This window comes from Aythya ferina (genome assembly GCF_964211825.1).
Source record: "Aythya ferina genome assembly, chromosome: 4".
In the NCBI taxonomy this organism is placed as follows: domain Eukaryota; kingdom Metazoa; phylum Chordata; class Aves; order Anseriformes; family Anatidae; genus Aythya; species Aythya ferina.
Window position 1 is genome coordinate 19,562,891 of NC_140300.1, and position 21,355 is coordinate 19,584,245.

Below are 21,355 nucleotides of genomic sequence, written 5' to 3' on the forward strand. Positions count from 1 at the left end.
CCCTTCCCTGCACACACAGTTCTCAATAATGAAATGGGTTTTACGCCAGTGCATCAGAACAACGTCTTTTTAATTTGCAGTTGCAGAACTTGCTAAATATTGCAATACTTAGTTACCAGGTATACAGCTTTTTCTGAAAAAGGTTAGGAGTTTCCGTGATGGCTGAGACTTGATCCAGAAAGGAAAAAAAAACATTTATTAGTTCCAGTTCACTTATAGGAGTGTACATGCAGGGAATGTTTGAAATATACGCAACTTACAGTTTCTTGTGATTTGTGCAAAATATTATCAAAGGAAAAAAGTGGGGTGGATACCATCTCAAAAGTCCTCCATCCCTTTTTTGTTGTTGTAGTAACAAAACAATGACCTTTCTTTGTCTTCTCCTTTTGTGGTCCTTCTGTTCATTGTCTGTTCTCTGATCCAAGTGCAACTCATTAGGGTACTGTCCATCTCCCTGTTCTTTTCTTTTTTCTCCAAATCAATTCTCCACCCAAACTTACTGAGCCATTCATTTAAATCCACAATGTAACTTTTAGTCCTCATCTCGTCTCTTTAGAGCAGCCTCTATTACACAGTTGGTCTTAACTTTTTGTATGTGCAAAGACACGGAAACTTGTAAAAGCGTAAGCTAGAGTGTTGACCATGAATATTTAAGTTCATTCAGTGGGATTTCTTTTGCATACTCTATTGGATTTTAGAACATAAAGTGTTCTTTATGTCCTTGGTTGCCATGGGTGCATTGATTTTCTTTTATGCAATACATACTACCTCGTCTGAGGAGCTACATTTTATTATAATCTAATTTGTAATTCCTTTATTGTATTGTAAAACTTAATCTTGTATGTAGCAAAACTACTTTTTCATACTTTGTGTCTCAGTAAGAAACAGAAAGGTAAACAGTTTTTTTTTTCTTTTTACCCCGTTCTTTAGGGGGGAAAAAAGATGACACGCCATCTGTGTTAAGAGCTCTGCTCGTTAAACAGAAAATTTGTAGACCAGTTATTCAGTACTTCAGAAGTGAGAGAAAAAGATAATTCAGTAGGTTTATAATTCCAAACCTCATCCTTCCAAACCTTTTAGATATTTTCCCTTTAGCTAATGCTTGCTGGTAAAGCAGATTGTAAGCCCTGTTCCTGAATCTTCATATTACGTGCATGTAAAGCTAAGCAACACTCCAGCTATCAGTCAGATAGGTAACGGACTAACCTCATTCTCTTGCTTTCTTTGTTGCCTGCACATGTGTTTTATTTGCCAAAATAAATGCTTGAATTCTCTCTGTATAACAAACAGCACCGAAAATAAATCTTTCAGAACCATTGCTTGCACACAAAACTGTAATAAGCTCAATAGAAGAGTAAAGAAGTGCATCAAATTCCAGTGTAATACAAAATTTCTTGGTAATACGGTCTTTTATTACTTTTTTTTATTGGTCTAACAGACTAATATCCACTTCAAATATATGCAAATATTGCAGAACTCTTTTACTGTCATAGGCTGTGTAGTGTGTCTCAATTTTCACTACTCAGAAAAAAAAAATAAAAAATTGAAGTACTTGAAGTTTGGTAAACTTTGGACATCTTAAACTACATCAGTTTATTACTTGCTTTTTTTCTTGCAGTTTTAGCAGAGCAAGATAGTGCTGCTGCTCAACAGTATGTCCGTCAGGGATGCCCAACGGCACTCCGAGCTGATCTGTGGGCCCTCATTCTGAATATTTCTAATCAGCCAGAGGTAAGGAGCAAAGTGAGAGTAAAATCAGCACAAGTAGGATGTTAATATGTTAGAACAGGTCCAGAGGAAGTTGATCAGAGGGCTGGAGCACCTCTTCTATTAAGAAAGGCTGAGATAGCTGAGGCCGTTCAGCCTTTAGGCATTAGAAGAGAAGGCTCCAGGGTGTCCTTATTGCAGCTTTTCAGTACTTAAAGGGGGCTTATAAAAAAGATGGAGAGCGACTTTTTTCTGAGTCAGATAATGACAGGATCAGGGGGAATGATTTTAAACTTAAAGAGGGGAGATTTAGGTTAGAGATTAGGAGGAAATTCTTCACTCAGAGGGTGGCGAGGTGCTGGATCGGGCTGCCCAGAGAGGTTGTGGATGCCCCATCCCTGGAGGTGTTCAAGACCAGGTTGGATGAGGCCCTGAGCAACCTGATCTAGTGGGTAGTGTCCCTACCTATGACCAGGGGGTTGGACCTAGAGGATCTTTAAGGTCCCTTCAAACCTGAGTCATTCTATGAAAATACAAAGGCATGTGTACAAACACTTTTACTATTTTACTCAAGTCATCAACAATGAACTCTTCTGCAGTATCAGAAGACATATAACTGTCAATATATCTAATATATTCATACCATAGCAATTAAAATCCATAGGTAAGTCTTTGGAGAATTGTCAGTACTTTGTTACATTTATGACCGAATTTACATGTATGAAGGCTATTTTTATTTCAATAAAAGCCTTGTATAGATTTTACTGTATTTCATGTCCTTTGAGGATGTAGTCATTTTCTCATAACACTGCAGCATTTATTGGTGACTATATAGTAGGATGATAAGATCTTATCCATAAAAATAAGTGTGAATCTTGTTCATTGGCAGCTTACCTAAGGAGTACTCATACTAAAACAAATTTTTAATAAAGTTATTTGGTCTGGAATTAGAATTACTTAGTTTATTCTTTTTATTTTTTTGAGAAATAGAGCAGGCTTTTGTTTCTCATAAGTAAAAGTTGAAACTCTCTGTAGAAGAAAGAGCTGTTGAAATAATAATGAAATATTGTAAATCTTAATCAAGATGCTCAACACAAGATTTAAGTTCTTTTAAATTACTAGGCCAGCTTGACCTTTAGAAGTCTTGCTCTTTATGAGACCGGGAGTTTAATAGATATGAAATTAATGTTGTTGGTTACACTGCGTCTGCTTATATTCTGTTAAATGCTACATCTCTAACAGCTTTTTTATCTTGATGTAGAAAATGAAAACGTTGAATAAAGAAGCCAGGGATTTTGTTTTGATGACAGAAAGTCAAGAAAATGAGAAAAATAATAAAATATTTCATTTTACTTTTATGTGAAGCATGAGCTATTATGGAAATAGATTTCCTAAAATTCAGTTTATGAAATTGGCATGGACATCTTTTCTACTTCTTTTTTAAAGAGGAACACAAGCTGTGTCTGTCTATTAATATATTTGTTGGCCATACTGTTACATCCTCTAAAAGTTAACTCTAGTTTTTAGTAGTTTTTAATGTGTGTTTCTATTATGCATGAAGTATGAATATTTTAGACATTGTCCAAAGGTTAGCTTCTGCTCTGAGTGTATTAACTCGATCTACCATTAGGTAAGCTAGAGAGCAGTGTATTTGATTACATCTACTCATGGATGTGTTTTCACTTTGTAGTAATTAGTAAGGCATCTCCAACTTATGCATGTGGACATTTATGTGGACAGCTAATGTGCCCTCCCTGACGTAATATTTACCTTGTGTTAACTTTCCACACACTTAGCAAACGATGCTCATGAACTATAGAGGAGGTAGAAAAAAACAACTTCATACACATAAAGTATTCTTTGATTCAGTGCAGTAGACCTTCTGCTTTAGGAAATATTGCATGGGGTTCAGAGCCTTGAGATGGAGACTGTTAGGCTGCATGCAGGAAATTATTAGTGAGACAGTATTTTGTGGTGAAGATGAAAAAACTCTAGAAAGGTAAGTGGCTAGAGAATGGTAACAACAACCTGAAAGAAAAGTAAGGATGGATGAAATAATGTTGAATTGCAAATTTGTCAACAGTTTGAGATTATTGAAATAAAGGACTGGAAAACAGTTAAAACAAAAAAAAACCAAAAAACAAACAAACAAACAAAAAAACACCAACACGCCAAAGAACAGAAAGAGTGTGCTTCATGAAAAAGCATGTGACTATTCTGAATCTTTTCCATCCAAGTTCAGTGGCATCTGACAACTTTCATGGGTTAGTTACAAACTGCTAACAGTAATGAAGGACAACTCCTACCTTTGTCATCAATTTGGGTTGCATCCCACAGTATGAAGTGCTGAAGGACAGCATATCTGTTACAGAGCTTGGTTGTGATTGCCTCCATTGAGCAGAATAGCTAGAAAAACACTTTCTAAAGTACATTTGTTCTCAGGCATAGAGTTTTGTGCCCTTCATGCTCCTTGCTTTTTTATGAACAGAGAATACCTAGAAATGGAAGATAAATATTTTCATCAATGAGTGGGGACACTTCTCACTGAAAGTTTAACAAAACACATGCTCCAGGTAAAACCTGTTCACGTGGATATTCACCAGCATCATCTATATTATTAATTTAAATTTTTCTTTAGAAATGTAGCAGATAAATTAGCACATAACATAAGATGGATTTTGATATACTTTTCACTGATAACAGCTATATTTGGGGCATTATGTTGTCTCTATATTATTCTGCAGTTCAAATGTTACCATGAAGTAAATTAGCTAGTCAAATTCAGTCAAATAAATTGTGTCTGTATCATTCTTTTATTTAGCTTTTGGTTGCATTTTATTTTGTTTAATTTTCTAAACATACTTTATAGAGTAATATAGATAGTTTAATATATCTTAATTATAAAATAGAAGGCTGAGAGCATTCTTTAAAATGCTGTAAGCAAAGCCTACAGTGTTTGTATATATAAATATCTTGTGAGATACATAATTTTCAGTTTAGAAATATTTTTTGTTCTTTTCTAAAAGGGTTGAATGATTTGATTCTTCGATTTTGATGCAAAAGTGAATACAGTGATTGCTACTTGTAGTCATATTTGAATGCCAACGTGTACATTTATTCTGGTGTTTTCTTGACATCCGTGTAAGCTCTGCTTATGAATGAAATTACCTCTAACCTTCACTTGTGCAGAGTCTAGTTCAGGTGGATTTAACATTACATTTGTTTTGATGTCTGCACTTACTGCTGCGTGTTTATTATTTCCTGAGAAACTGACCCATCCATCTGGTATTGCTAAATTAACTCTTTTCAATGCATTCAGTGAAAGGTTTAACATTGTTTTCTTCATTAACAGAATAAAAGCACCAAGAAAAAATGCAGCCTAGTTCTATACAAACGCCTTTTAAAATGAGTCCTTAATGTTTTCTGCTGCTTTGGTTTTCTAAACAATTGATTTTTGTTTTGGCATTGGGAGTTGTGGTAGCAACATAAAATGCAGAGATTTGGTACTGTATTTGACTTACCTTAAAAAAATAATTTAAGAGCTCAGATTGATGTATGAGCATAAATTCATGAAGCTTCACAGATCTATGCATAGTAGAAAAACATCATTATCCCTGTTTTACAAATTAGTAGCTTATGTAATGTGACAGAAGACTTTGTTCTAATGTGGCAGTGTTGGAACTGATCCTTAGGAGTTCCAGAGCTCACCAGGTTGCTGCCCTGAGGACCTGTATTTTGGAATCTTGCTGAATTTTAAAGGAAAGTTGTCACTCACAGAAAATCTTGTCATCCTCTTCCCATTCTGTCTTACTATTTTCTCATAGTTAAAAATGTCTTTCTTATCTTGCTATGCATATGTGAGGAATTGGCTAGTTGTTTGGCAAAGGATTCCCACACTGCCTTGATTGTAGACTCTGTCAAGTAATGTATCAACCGTATTAGAACTTGTGGAATTGGCAATACCTTTAAGGCATCTTGCATGCATATACAACAGAAACAGTTAATCATGCAATATGGCTAGCATAAAAAAGAAGTTTTTTTGTTTGTTTGTTTGTTTGTTTTGCTAGTTCCTGTCATAATAGGTACAGTTATTTGAGATAGGAAAAAAAACAACCAAACACCTTTGTAGATTATTCATTTGACAGTGCTGCACAATACTGCAGTATTGATACTTCAGAATTCTCACTTGAATATTAAGGTAATTTTCTGTAGATTTTAAGAACAGTTCTCCATCCAGACTGCTATTAGTTTATATTTAGTAAATTTTGTCTCAACCTTTGTAAAGTGTTAGTGGATTAGTTATACCTCCTTTTTTTTTTTTTTTTTTTTTCTCAGAAAGAAAAATATTTTTCCTGTGGTACTTAGCGTTACTTAAGGAATTCTGCATTTGTCCTCTTTTCAATTTAAGTCTAATAATCTGTTAGTTCTAATAGATTTCTAAGTGTATGCTATTCACTTCTTTTCAGTTTTTGATCAATGCAAAGAACAGTTGCAGTGTTCCCTAGTCTTTTTTACTTCAATTCTCTCCCTTTAAAATGCTCTTTTGAAATTTCATCTTTTTTCCCATTATTTTGTCAAATCTTTACTCCAAGTATACATCTGTTGCAGAGAAATCAGCAGTACATATTATGTAAAGCTTGCAATATACAAGCATTTGTGTGGTGTATGGAAAGATGCTGAAATAATAATAATATAAAAAAAAAAAAGTAAAGTGAGAGGGAGCCTTGGGACTGACGATTTAGTGTATACATTACAACAATTCAATCTAAAACAGTTGAAACAGTAATATTCAATTGCAGGCATAATGGCAGAGAGGTATTTGGGGATTTAGGAATTACATGATGATAGTGAAACATGTAATTTTTTTTATTCCTTTGCAAGGTCTTTCTTAGAAGAAAGGCATAAAATAAAGTAAAATAGCATTTGTTCTGCTACTTTCCAGTTGTTTCCCCTTTGTGTATCTTTTTTAGACACTCAGGAAGTAACTGAAGTTTAAAAAAAAAAAAAAAAAGTCTGAGTTCTTTGTATTCCCCACCAGATTTTTGATATCTTTTCATCATTTTGATATCATTTCATCTTTTCAACATTTTTTTAGGTTTGTATTGTATTAACATTAAATATTTGCAGCAGCTCACTAATGCTAGAAGTCAGAACTCATTACTGAAAAGGATCATGGAAGTAGAGGATAACAAAGAAGAAAGTCGTAATGATTTTGAGCACTGAAAAACTTTTGACTGGAAAAACTTCCAACCCAAAGGTTGGAAGATAAGAATCTTTGGTTTGAATTAGTTCCTTTATTCTCACTTGTATTAATTACCTGATATATGAATAAATATAAAGGGGAGATATTTTTATAAAGTCTTGAGTATCTACCTAATTTCTGAGAAAGAATAAGCAGTGATGGAATACTTCCTAAATTATGCAGTGGGTATTTGAGTTTAATAAACGCTTTTTTTTTTATTATTATTATTATTAAAAATTAGCTTCTGTAATTACAATATAGATTGAATTTTGTCTCATACTGATGGTGATAATATTTTTTAATTTTAGGATATCTTGTATTATGAACAACTCAAATCAAATGTGATTCAGTACGACCTTTTAGTGGACAGCCTGATTTACAAAGTAAGTAATTCATTAACCAGTGATTAAGTGATTTATATACTCATCACACCAATATCTTTATTTCTTTTTTTTTTTTTTAACAAACAAAATGTTAGATGGTTTGATTTTAAGGAGTGTCAGAATAATTAGGGTCGATTCATTATTGTAAACCATCTCTTTGTGCCTGTGTTGGCTCTTGCGTAAGATATTTGTTTGAGTTGACATGTTAAACAGTTGTAAAGAAATGGTAACTTCATTTGAAGGAATAACTGGTTTTGGAAGGAAAGGAAGCACTGGCATCCAAGTAGTCCAAGTTTCAATTCTAAATACTTTAATAATCAAGTTAATATTATGTTTTTGCATTTTAAAATATGGAATATGTGCTTAACTACAACTCTTTCATGATTAAATGGTGAAATGGTGTCTTACTACTCTGTTAAGCTTAGCTTCTGTAGGGAGTCTGAAAAGATGTCTTCCATCTTCAAAGTGCTATATTTTTTGATTTCAGGATGTAAAGCTAACAGCAAGCAATGATGACTACTATTTCGTATTTGAGGATTATTTATATCAGGTATGTAACTAATCTTTTTTCTTTGAAAAGTTAGCAAAGTATATTGCTGATACAGAATGCAGTGAGACTCTAGCCAGATGCATGTGCTGCATTACATATATTGTCCATTTGGAATATCAATACTCTAAGTTAATCTTGTACATTTAGATAGATGAAGCATGACAGGCTTCTTAAAAACTCCTCAAGGACCCTACAAATTGTCTCTCCAATACAGAAAATATGAAGTCTGCCATTTTCTTCCTCTTTGTAGCTTTGGAGTATTGAAATGATAAACAGGAGCTATGGAGTACAGAGAAATTAAGATAGGACCAGTATGTTCGGATTTCCAGTTTAAGAACAAAAATATTGCTTTAGAGCTATTTCAGTGACCTACTAAAATAAGTATCAAGATATTTTATTGATGTGTTTTCAAACTGAAGACATTGATTCTCTATATGTATGGTTACTTTTCAGATTGCTCCCATTCCAAAGCTGCTTCTAGCAATGGAGAACCCATCTAATTTGTAAAGAATTATCTTCATTGCTGCCTGTCAGATGCCCTTAAATAGAAGGAGATTACATTTATGAATTTCCTAATTTGTGATTGATTGCAGTGTCAACATAAATGACACGCAGCAAACCTACCATTCCCACAGTTCTTTCAATTTCATTAGTCACACCTGTTAGGTTAGACTGGCTTAATTTTTTGTTTTAGAGCTATGTGAAATGAAATAAGTTTTTCCTTGATGATAAAACTACTAGTAGTCTGGAGAATAAACAAAGGAAGGAGCTGTCCTTAACATTGTTTAGCCCATAGAAGTTTAAGAATGTGTTAGTATTTAAACATACTATTCAATTATGTCATTATATTTTTAGCATAGTAAGGATTTCATTAACACTTAAAATGATAACTTTAAGGAAATATACCCTGTTTTTAACTTAAAACACTTACGATATTAAGATCTGTATCTGAATTTGTTTCTAAACTAAAATTTGTAAAGTGGCTACATGATGACAACTCAAGCAACAGTGTGTTTTTTCAGTGCAATGTTTGCATGTAGATTTTTCTTTGACACTTAAATCTAGAAATGAATCCTCTTGTTGTTATACTGGAAACTTCATGGGATGTAAAAATCTCACTTTTTTCCGTTTCATTCATTGTATAGGCAACTAAGGCACAACAACTAGTCATTAGCTGACAGTTCCAATGGACACAGAATTCAAATCTGTAAATGAATTTAAGCAAGTATACAGTATAATCTTTTGTTTTAAGACTCTCAGAGATAGGTGTTTTGTTTTTTTTTTTCATTGTTCTCAACATAAAGCACAATTGAAAATTTTATTTTTGTATATATCTCTATTGACTAAAGGAATTATTACAGAATGGAAATCATGAAAAAGCCCAACCTAACCTTAGTAATTTGAAGGGAGAGTCGACCAAAAATCTTTGAAAAATTAAGAGGCTAATTTTACTTCCAGGCTTTTAGGCAAAGAATACCTTAAGCTAAATACCTTAAAATACCTTAAGTTATTGTTCATTTTCTTTGGTATATTGTGGCATTCCTTAAGTGTTTTTTTCTAGTAGAAGGTTACCCTTTCTCCTTGATCATTTTCTCTTCCGACCTGCTTTGCAAATGCATCATGAATTTGCAAATGCATTACTGTCAGATGATTTTATTCGGTGGGACCTAAAAACTTTCCAGTATTGGCATCTGTCTGATATGGAATATTATTTACTGATTTCATATGATAACTGGAATTAAATATTGGCTAGGTAAAGGAGATAATGAAAACTTTAGTTTAAACCAGTTAAATTACTTCTATGTTTGCATTGTTGTTTGTTTGATTTTTTTTAATTTTTTATTTTTTATTTTTTGCCTTGCTCTTTTAGCTTTCTCGTAGCTCATTACCACCTTGAAATTTTTCAAGTCTTTGAGCATAGTGTGACATTTGTCTGTGAATTGCTTAACAGAAAAAGTATCAATCAAAACCAGAACATCTGGGCATAAAATAATGAGGATGTTCAGTTGCATTGCTGGTACCTCTTTAATAGCATGCATTCCTTCCTAGAAAGAACATTGCGAAATGATGTAATGTATTTGCTTTACTGTGCTTTCTTTATCCCAAGTTAACATTTGTTTATTAATTCTTTATAACTATTGAAATGGAGTACAGTTACATTCAGTATAGTCTTTTTTTTTTAATTAAAGCTTTGTGTTTTGTTTTGTTTTGTTTTTTTTTTTTCTTACTCCTTTGAATTCAATGGTTTTCTGATTGTGATTGTATTGCTGCTAAAAATATCCAGTGGTTTATCAAACATTTCTGTACTTTAAAAGGGTTTGTATTATTTTCCTTTAGCAGTATCATTTTTGTGAATGAGAAGAATAATACATAAATCAAAATTCATGATTTAATGTCAGATGTTTAATTTTAATACTGTAGTTTTACATCCTGCATAATGAATACATGCAAAGAACCTCACCCAGCAGCTTTCAGGTGTAGTCAGAACTTGGGTTTGAGAGTCTACCTCATTTGAAGACACACAGTCTTAAAGACTTCCAGATACTGGTACTGGATGCTGTGTTCAAAAAAAAAAAAAAAAGAAAAAAAAAAAAAAAGGAAAGAAAAAAGGTGGTGGGTGTCGGAGGCCTCAAATTAAGGTTACATTCTTTCCCCTATGAGAGAACACAATTTATGTCCTTTTCAGATTAGTTCATCTTCTCTCACCTCAGTTAACATATACACAGAATTACATTTGCCTGTGTATTGTTATTGTCAGTTGTATTTTGGCAGCTATGAAAATGATTGTGTATTGCGCAAAAATAATATTTAGCTTCAACTGTTGAAGATAAAGAAACTATTTATTTTTTAAAAGATGCTTGTTATCTGAGAAGTAATTTTAAGATTCAGAAGAGGGAAATATCTCAAAATATGACCTACTTTCAAAAAAATTGCAGTGGTGTTCAGGTGTCACAGTTTTGCATGCTTCCTTTCGGTAAATACTGATATCTGGAAAATGTTTGGAATAGTTAGTTGAAGGAAAAATCTACTTATTTTATTTATAATAAATTATGTAGTAAAACACCATATAAAACATCTCCACATTTTAAATCTTGGCTACAATTTGAAGAAAAACTTATAAAACCTGTAAGAGGAGAATGTTTAAGATACGCAAAGATCAGCATCAATTGATGACTGTATTACTTCTGCCCTCTTGTGTGCATTGTTGATAGTGCAGCCTTTCATTGCACCACAACATGAACATTTCCAAGTATAATAATTATTACATTTTTTACAACTGTATGTGGGATGAGTTTCTTCATTATTTTTTCTATGAATGCTCTTAATATTTAATTTTATATTCAGTTGTTCTAGATTGTTTCTTTATGTTAGCACAAAAACTACAGATACATTTCACAAAATAAAGTATGTATTTAAGAAAGTATGGGTATGAGGTGAACGTTCTCATCTGTTCGTTTGGAAAGCACTGAACATAGTGTAAGCATTCTGCAAAGATTTTAAGAATGAGAGAGAAATATGAGGATCGGTCTTCTGGAAATGCACACATGTTAAAATGTAAATGTTTCATTTGCTTATTCACTTAGTAAGACTTCCCCAAGTCATAGTAACTGATTAGGAAAATGAACTGATATGCATCACAGTATTGACTTGCATGCACACAGCAAGCTGTTAAAGACTTAGTTGTTAAAACTAAGATGTCTAAGCAAAAACTTAGAATACTTACCAAACATTCCAAAATGTTCCAATGTGCTGATTATTCAGGTGTAGGTCAATATGACGTGACAGAAGGATGTAGGTTCATGCTTAGAGGCAAAGAGGAAGATTGGAGAGTGTGGATATTTTATTGACAATGAATGAATGTGAAGATGGTATCATAACAAGTTCAAAGTGAGCCTGGAAATTTTAACAGGAAAGTGAATTAAGTCGGTCAATAGCTTTCAACCATATTAGCTCTCTTTAGGAGAGTCTAATAGGTGCTAATTAGGGCAGGTGCTTAAATCTCTGTTTGACATTACTTTGTTGATTGTCAGCTTATTTTTGTCTTTTGCAGGTATTACTCTGTTTCTCCCGAGATACATCAGTATTGGATCACTTCACTTACAGTAGTGCAACCCCACCGAAATCATACATACGAGGTAAAGGGAGTTGTGTTTCTTCTTTCTTTCTTCCTTTTGTATTGCCTCATAGGTCTTTTCTCTCTCTTTACCTGAATTAAGCAGTTTTCTTTACTTACTGTTTGAAAGTAGCAAGGGTCTCACCTGAAGACAGAACAGGAAAGGGACCTGGGTCTCACCTCAGGCCATGACAGCCCAGAAACACATCTATAGGACTATTCCACTTATTCAGAAACAAATCTGGGGAATGAAGTTGCTGAAATCTAAGTCTCTGCTGAACCTGTGCAGTGTAAATCCGAAAGGCTTGTAGGTCCTATTTTTGGCTAATTAGCCAAGAGAAATGCTTCATGCTAAAAATACTGTCCTTCCTGATCACAACTCCCCGCTGCATGGCAAGCAAACAATTGAAAGGAAACGTAAAATTATTCCTTTAGTTTAATGAAACAGGTGACTTCTGTTATTCAAAAATACTGCTTTTTATTTTCATAAGGTAGTGGGCAAGAGCTTCACAAAGTAACTTTGAATTTAATTCCATTGATTCATATCACAGGAAAATATTTAAGTCCAAACTTGACAAAAGCTGTGTGCGCTAATTTTTCATGTATAGGAGAAACAAAATGCACAGAGGTCTAGAGGATCTCTGCATATCTATACATTTTCATATAATTTATTATAATTTCTAGTTAAATTTCTCATATTAAAACAGAGAAATACTTAAAGTTTTTAAATAGTTGTGCTTAAAAACTTTTTTTATTGCTATATTGTTAAGATTTTAATTGAGAAAGTCCTATAGTTAAGATACTGTTAACTAATGTAACATTCGTTTGCAAGGAAGAGAAAAAGTTATATGTTCAGTTTATACTGTTAAAGTTTGTCTTTACTTAATTAGCCTTTTGTTTCCAATAGTTTACTTAATTTCTGTTGTTGTTATATCACAGCTGTACCATCTATCTTCCTCTCTGTTGCAGGCTTAATGAAGCCTTGGATGTTTTTTTTATCCAGTGTTCTTCTGTCCTTTTAAATGTCTTTCCTGTCCCTAGGTCAGTCTGCCACAGCATGACAGACTTATGCCTTTAACCTTATCTCGTCAGAGAGCTTCACTGTCTTCAAGGACACCTTTAGAGCTCCTAATATATACCCAAATCAAATCTCATTGGTATAGCATTGCTGAAATGCTTTTTTTTTTTTTTTTTTTTTTTTTTCCTGTTTGTCATCCTCCCTTGCTGGTGCTGCATTTTTATTTTATATTTTAGAGTGTATCTGAATTGCTTACATGCTTTCGGACAATATTAAATGGTCAATAATATTGGTAGTTACTCTTTTTCTAATTATCACTTATAATTTATAAATGTAGACTTTATCTTTACAACTTTTATTAGTTTAATTATTTTAATTATGGTTTGATTCACAGGAAAACTTGGAATAGAAGAATATGCTGTTTTCTATCCACCAAATGGTAAGAGTTATACTGTTGCCTCCTCTAGTGGTAGATTGGAAAGATACAGGATTTTTTTTCCTGAATACATGATAACCTCTTTTTCTATTACAAACTGTGTTTTACTGTTATTCTGCCAAAATAATTAATTTAAAGGAGTAAGATGGATTGAAGCTACTGCAGAACCATGTTCAGCCTGGTGTTAATAGTCACATACAGAGTTTGTCTACGTGTGTGGGAAGCAGAGGGAAAACAACTTCTGGTGCATCAGCTTTTACTCCAGTGACAGGATGCTCCACTTAGAGGATCTGAAAGCTACATGCTGAAACCATCTGACCCCAGCTTTTCAGAACTCTACAAACCACACCTGACAGTCTCGTTTCTTTCAAAATGTGTCCATTTTTGAAATTCAGTTATAAAAATTCTATATAATTTTTAGTAAATATCGCTCCTGTTGTTACTTCAGTTGTTAAAATTCTTTTTTTTTTTTAGCTCATATTTTGACCATTTAAATCCCTGTCTATTGCATCCTTACCCTGGTTTTGCCCCCCATTTTTAGTTAAAGTTCAAGCTCTTTGCTCTTGCTTTCAGGGCCTCATGTCACCAATTTTAAATCTGTATCTCTGAACTTGTGTTTTGTGCCTTCTCCTTTCCAGTGGTGTCAGTGATAGCAGATATGTTTGTTCCCCTTCTCCCATTTTTGCTTCCACATTTATTTGCAGCTTTATAGTCGTGAAACATTGTCCTTATGACCTTTTGCCAAAGCAGCTCCTTCTTATTGGTCCTATAGGAAAATTAATGAATGGGAGCTGAGATCAGCTGGAAAAGAGGAGACAACTGTCATGGTACCACTGCCAAGTCCTCTAAATGTTTTGTCTGAGTACTACATGAGTTACTGGAGGTCTTGGCCTCCTTTTTCTCCTGCTCCCTCCTTGTTAGTGCATGACATTTACCAGTAGTCATTTATCTGAAATTAGGTTCTGATTTCAGCAAAGCTTATACTTCATGGAAACAGGGCTTTACATGGCTTTCTAGGAATTACAGTACATGTTACGGTGCACCATTGGTCATAGTGAAGTAAATTATATAATTCCTGTACTTAAATATTTACAAGCTTAAAATCTAAGACTGCAGGTGCTATAACAATATAAATATATTTATATACAAATATAAATATATTTATATATATATATATAAATAATAAATATAAATATTTTATTCCTGTAGCAGGCAGAATTCCATTTAGAAACTTGGGGAAGAATACATTTCTTGCATGGCTAGAAATAAATATAAAAGAAAAATGACAAAAAATTAAATCTTTGTTTTGTAGGTGTAATTCCTTTTCATGGCTTTTCTATGTATGGTAAGTATGACTCTCATAAACTCTATCAGTTTGGGATTTCTTTTTGTTGTATTGTAGTTAAAAGCTGTATATACTATGCAAATTTTAAACTTCTGTGTGTTCTATTTCTGTGTGCATGAAAGCTGTTTTATACAATTTTTAAAATTCCAAGCTGCTCCTATTTACTCACATCACAACTTTATATCATATACCTTTTGAGAGCTAATCATCATGCAGCTGGTCTGGTCAGAGGCTGCATCTTAATGTGTATGAGTAGAGGGAGGAAGTTTATTGACAGCCTGCTTGTTTCTTGTGTCTTTTGGGTAGACCAAGTTAGCTGTAGATCTTAAAAACATGAATTATGTAAAAAGCCTGTTTCTGTATCCATCCTCAAGTAGGTGTTAAAGGAGTATTAAGTGATAGAATGGTTGCTACTACTCTGCATAGATGAAAGCTTAAACATCAACAAGATTTCTAGGAAGAGAGCAAAAAAAAATCTCCCCAGTTCTCAGATGTAACAAAGCAGCTAGTGCAGAGAGATGCTGAAATAATGTAAGAATATTTGTTACAGGTTTCCATTTTTTTCTTTTGATTTGTCAAAGGTATTTTTTGGGCAAGCAGATTTCAAGATTATACTTTATATGCTATGTTTTACTAATAATAAATGTCTGATTCTTAGAAATAAAATGTAATATGAATGTAAAATGGAAATTTGAACCCAGGTAGGGAATCTAAGTCTTCTGAAGTAAGGAATAGCTTAGTTACAAACTCTTCCTTAAGTGTTCACTAGAAGGCTTTCAATTTCTGTGTGAAATGTATTCTTCTCAAAATGTTTGGATTTGACTCTGCCCTTTAGAACAGCAGCTGTCAAACTGGGTGGGAGCTGCTTCCCTCCCTCCTTTCCCCTTTTGCTTGGAAAGGGCACAAAACAGACCAGCTGTGACAAAGAGGGAGGATGAAAAGCAAGGTGGTGGAAATACTAGTGAGAATCCAAGCAGAGCATCCTGTGTCTTGCATGCTGTGCTGCTCTAGGAGGAAGTACCTGGGACCTTATGTAAATCCTATATATTTTTGCATGCTTGCATGCATACGATCATGCAGTGCCAGCTGTCAGGCACTGTTCTGTTATCTCCCTGGCCTTTATGTACATACGCACCCTGCCAGCTCTTCCACCTCCATCTTCAATCCTTACACATAGACACTAGTAACACCCTCTGCTTTTCTCAGCCCAACATAAATACACATTTCTGTGAACATCTCGCCCAACCTTAGTGCCCCACCTCTCACACACAAGTGCCATTATTTTCTATAAAGCCACCTTCCTGAGACATATACATATGTGAATGAATTCACACATACATCCACATATATCTATAAATATGCACATAGATATATGTACATGTATAGATTTTTATGCAGACATGTATCACTTGTGTAGAAAAGAAGTGGAGGGGAGGGTGAATGTAGAGATTATGAATGTATTCAACTGCAAGCTGCATGAATGCATCTCCAGAAAGAAGAAGTAGTTGAGTGATGATGAGTGAGTGGAGAAATTAAAGAAAAGCTTTTTACTCGAATGCATACAGAACAACTGTCTGTGAAATGTGCGTTGAATGAATAGAGGGTATTAATAATATAATATAATAATATATTAATTATATAATAATATAATCAGGGGTATCTGATTATGTTGAGGCACAATATACATGAAACAGATCTATCTATATGCCAGACCAATGTCAGACTGAAAAAAAAAAAAAAAAGGTTTGAGAATCACTGCTTTACAAATGTAGCCAACTCTTATTTTAAATCAGGTATATTAAAAGGACTATAAACAGTAAACTACCAAATGGCCATGCTTTTCAGATCTTACAAGAAAGAAACAGGTCTCTCCTGATCAGTCATGCTTATGGGATGTTATTATGGCAACCAAGAGCTATTTTTAATACTTCACTTTTCAAAACACCTATCTTCAAATAGTAAAATTATGCCTGTCTTGAAAATGGGGAACCAATTTGGAGACGGTCGATGTCTGAAGAGCACATTGGAAGTTACAGATGGTTAAATCAAAAGCTTGCACTATGCAGCATATCATTGACCTAACTCACAAAGAAGCTGTCTTTAAAGTGTATTTCTTATTCTTAGGAAGCCAGCACTGTGAAAAGCAGGTTCTAAGCAGTTTAGGTTCTTGAAATGTATAGAACTGCAAGCTAGAATGTATTGTACTCCCTTTCTTCACTTTTTACTTCTAATGGTATATTCTATTATAAAAATCTTTCTGAATAATTTATATAATATAATATAATTTTTGTAAATCGTGCTAGTATAAATTACTTGTTTTTCACCATACTTCATGCTCTTAATCATTGAACTCTTTTAGCAGTTTACAGTGTTGAGTCAATTATAATTCTTTTATCCTTTCAGTTGCTCCACTTTGTTTTCTGTACCATGAACCTTCCAAATTGTATCAGATATTCCGTGAGATGTATGTGCGTTTTTTCTTCAGACTCCATTCCATCTCTTCTCATCCCTCTGTAAGTTCATTAGGAATGAATACCCACTCACTAAATACTCTGTTTGCTATGAAACAATAATATATGGTGACATGATTTTGTAGACAACTGAAAGACATCCTTTTAAATATAATGAAATATTTCAGCAAACTTGGAAAGGATATCGGACATTTTTTTCTACCTCAATATTAGTCTCTGCTATAAAATGTCATGTACTTTATGTAATCTTGTATTTATGTAATAGGCTTCTTGATTCAAGCAGTTATGTAAATGCATACTCAGTCTCATTTTAATTGATGACATCTAATTGCTCAAAAGTGTTTTCTGGGGTAGAGGGACTATAATATAGTCAAAGATATAGAGCTGTATTTTCAGTGATATCAAGTTAATGTCTCTTTCATTAAGAGACACTCTTTGTGTGACAGCACATGCTTTTTGGCATTACTAGATGCTGGAGGTATAATTAAATAACTTGGTGATGTTCATGGCCAGCTGTCTCAAGTGTAAGACAATTGTAGACGTTTTTGCTTATCTTCGGTTTTTGAAGAACAGAGCATAGCAAATATTTTCCTTTTCTCCCTCACAAAGTGCTGAATAGCTGTATTATATCTTGAAAACATTTCCTGGTTAAAAAAAATCCTTTCCTTAATATACCGTTTCAAGGCTGGGCATTGTGCTTTCAGTCATTAATAGCAGGGAAACCGGTCAGACAGGAATCTATTCATTTTCATGGTAATTTTAAAAAGAAATTTTAAAATGTATTTACATTTAACTTCTTTATAGTTATCCCTATTGCTGTTTGTTTCTAGTTATCAGACAGATTATTTCCCACATCCTCCATTTTTTAGTATATATATGGTGTAACTGGGTCTGTTTCATTGAAGAGGAAATATTTCAAGTAGGTCATACTGTAATAACACACTAAGTACTTAGACCATGACATGCAAATATTTTAAGTAACTTAGAGGTGAAAGGGGCTATTACAACGTATTATGTTGCTAATACATACACAGAATTGTAGGAGCAAGGCTGTAGTGACTGGAGGCATCAGAGATGTTTGTGCCCTGCTTACCTGAGCTGTATATTACATCATTAATGGTGTTTTATTTCTTGAATTAAAAATTCATTAATACTTACATGCCGATGCTGTTTTCTCAGATTTGACAGTATGAGTGTTAGTATTCAGGACATGATCTTGTTTCATTAGGGCATTGTGTCATTGTGTTTGCTATTTGAGACTCTTCTACAAACTCATCTGCCCCAGCTTTTTTATCACCTTCGAGAAATTGGGGCGCAGCCGTAAGTACTTCTTTCTGACTTGCTACAAATATTGTGGATTAATTGCTCTGAAAATGCTGGCCATTCTGTAGTATTTAAATTAAAAAGCTATGAGAAATTATTCCAAAGTGCAGCCATCAATGTGCCAGTTTTCCTTGAAATTCAGTTTGAATTGCTCTTTGTGTTCATATGAGAAAAAGAATTACTGAAATTTAGCTGAATAATGCAGCAGGTTAGATCTGATGAAACTAAATGATTTATTTCCTAGGGGACAGAAGACTTTTTTTCACTGTGGTATGTTCATTACAGCAGGAGCCATTGGAGGAAGGGGAAAGAGCAGGAGACTGTCATTCTCAATAATGTATTCATGGCACCAAGTGCAATAGAACTTGAAAGTCTTACTGTATTATAACTGATACTCATAATAGTAGCAGAAATGGATGAAACATTTGGGGTGATAAAAGCTGAGGATCCCTGTAATGTAATTGTTTGGTCTCAGACTATTGTAATGATATTAGTGGTTTATCAAATAAGATGCTTAATATTTTTCTGATGGCTGTTGCAAAGGAAAATATTGATTATTAATGCAGCAAGAGAAAAAGACCATTCTTCCTGGAGGAGAAATGCAGAAGAATTTATAGACCATCAGAGTAATCATTACAGGAGAGAGAAAAATGTAACTACTACTGTTTATTGCTTGTTTGCAGGCTACGAATTTCATTTAAATGGATGGTCCGAGCATTTTCTGGTTATTTAGCTACAGATCAGCTCTTGCTTCTGTGGGACAGAATCCTAGGATACAACTCTCTAGAAATTCTTGCTGGTAATTGAATTATTTTTACAAATCGTGTTCAGTCCATGTCGTAGTAAGGCAAATACATGTTAGCTCAAGTCTATTTTGTGACAAGAAGAAAACTTAGAAAACTTAAAAAACTTAGTTGCTATTTGAATGCTGAAAGTAGATTGCGTACAAGTCAAAGAGAATAACGTTTAGAAAAATAGAATTGCATAAACACTGCATTTCTATCACAAATGTGAAGTAACTTTTTTTTTTTTTTTTAACAATATTTCTTCTTTATCATTGTTTGCTGTGATAGTGCTCCAGAGATAATAAGCACTCTCTGAAAAAGAGCGTAGGATATCCTCCCAGCTTCAGTGGTACCATTTGATTTGGTAATGATTAAGATTTGAGTTCATCACCTTTCACAAAATACAAGATTTGTCTTATTCACATATGGGAAGTATTTCTTCAACACTTAGCACAACTGAGAATTACCCTGTGTTTGCTGTATATCTTTACTCAAAGCCCCATCGTTTAATAGATGTTGAAAATTTTGTACTTACAGAGGAAATTCTGTCCAAAGATTTATGCAAGGTTCAAGATGGGTGTTCTAAAGAAGATAAGTATCTTCAGTTGGAACACATTTTAAATGCAAAGTAGATGAACAGAAGAGGAAAGGTTTTAGTTCTATTTGTACATGTAAGACAGCTAGGTAGATATATATATAACTGTATAAGAGATAACTACGAATTATTTTTTCATGTTACATAATGCTCACAATTGAAATGTTGCCATTTAAATAAATCCAAATTTTTGGTGTAGAAATTAACTATTTGTAAATTACCTTGTCTTGTAATTAAAAGCTTGCCACATTAAATGCAAGCATTTTCACTCAAACTTTTCTAAAATAAAGTTGCCTTTGTCCTATCAGTTCAATGAATAGCCAAAGAAATTCAAATACTGACATCCACTGTATATTATTATTCAGAATCAATGTAATTACTCTGGGGAGTGAAAATTGCTATTTTAAATCAAGATTAATTCTAATCACTAATTAACAAGTCAACAACTTAAATACTGGGCTTCTTCTTCTTCTTTTTTTTTTTTTTTTCTTTCCAGTGCTGGCAGCTGCTGTGTTTGCTTTCCGAGCAGTCAACCTGATGGAGGTGACATCACTGGCTGCAGCTGAAGTAAGGATACGTTTCAGTTAGGGGAGATTGAAATAGTTTCTGATCCTTTGCCAACAACAGTAACTTAAGCTTCACATGGCACGTGGTACATAGTGCAAATCTTTCTGCCCAAATTCTTACCTTAGATAAAAGCTAGACTAATTGTGAACATGCAGTAGATAATACTGCTTTTCTGGAGTATAACTATGTAAAAGAGTATATTCGTTACAAAAATGAAGAGTTATCAAACTATGCTGTATAATTAGATTTTTTTCCTATTTTAATATGTAATTATGTTTGTAGGATATATAGTTTTTTTAAAATATTATGGATGTTTATCCTTTTTCTCAGTATATTTTAATGTTGCTGCTTTTGTGCTTTTTGATATCACAAAGATTTTACAAAGTTACTTTTGTCATTTTCTGAATCTGAAATTTTGCTGCAAGTATTGTCATTTTACAGGTAGGAAATGAAGAAAAATCTTTACGATGAAGATTATTATTGTTTATCTCTACTACTGTGTAAAATGTATATTTTTTTTCAAAGCTCTGGTGACATATTTTTTTCAAACACTGAAACCTTGTGATGGCTTTTTTTTTTTTTTTAAACATACTTCATCAGAAGACATTGACTGTTTCGGTCATTACATTGGACTTACTTCACAAGTACTAGCCAAGCCACAGGATAAGGATTCTTAATTCCCAATTATTTTTAGAAGCAAGTTGAAATGTTAGACCTCTTATACCCTCATGATGCCATGTATATTTGAAGTAAGTCTAAAGGCTAAAATAAAGTTACTTGGTTTTCTATATGTAAACATATGCTTTTTCTTTGAAGTGT

General features: G+C 33.4%; 1 protein-coding gene across 3 annotated transcripts in view; it reads left to right on the forward strand.

Annotated features, from left to right (window-relative positions):
- TBC1D19 (TBC1 domain family member 19) overlaps positions 1–21,355 on the forward strand; it is a 45,556-nt gene that overhangs the window by 23,632 nt on the left and 569 nt on the right. The window contains exons 11-20 of one of the 3 annotated variants that reach the window (XM_084516688.1): positions 1,619–1,731; positions 7,258–7,332; positions 7,820–7,882; positions 11,934–12,018; positions 13,409–13,453; positions 14,763–14,795; positions 17,199–17,308; positions 18,495–18,586; positions 19,273–19,388; positions 20,466–20,536. In XM_084516688.1, the coding sequence (XP_084372814.1) occupies positions 1,619–1,731; positions 7,258–7,332; positions 7,820–7,882; positions 11,934–12,018; positions 13,409–13,453; positions 14,763–14,795; positions 17,199–17,308; positions 18,495–18,586; positions 19,273–19,388; positions 20,466–20,536 (803 nt within the window). Of the gene's footprint in view, positions 1–1,618; positions 1,732–7,257; positions 7,333–7,819; positions 7,883–11,933; positions 12,031–13,408; positions 13,484–14,762; positions 14,796–17,154; positions 17,309–18,494; positions 18,587–19,272; positions 19,389–20,465; positions 20,537–21,355 lie in introns of all 3 variants that reach the window. The other 2 variants (XM_084516689.1, XR_014692214.1) reach the window with 2 other exon arrangements.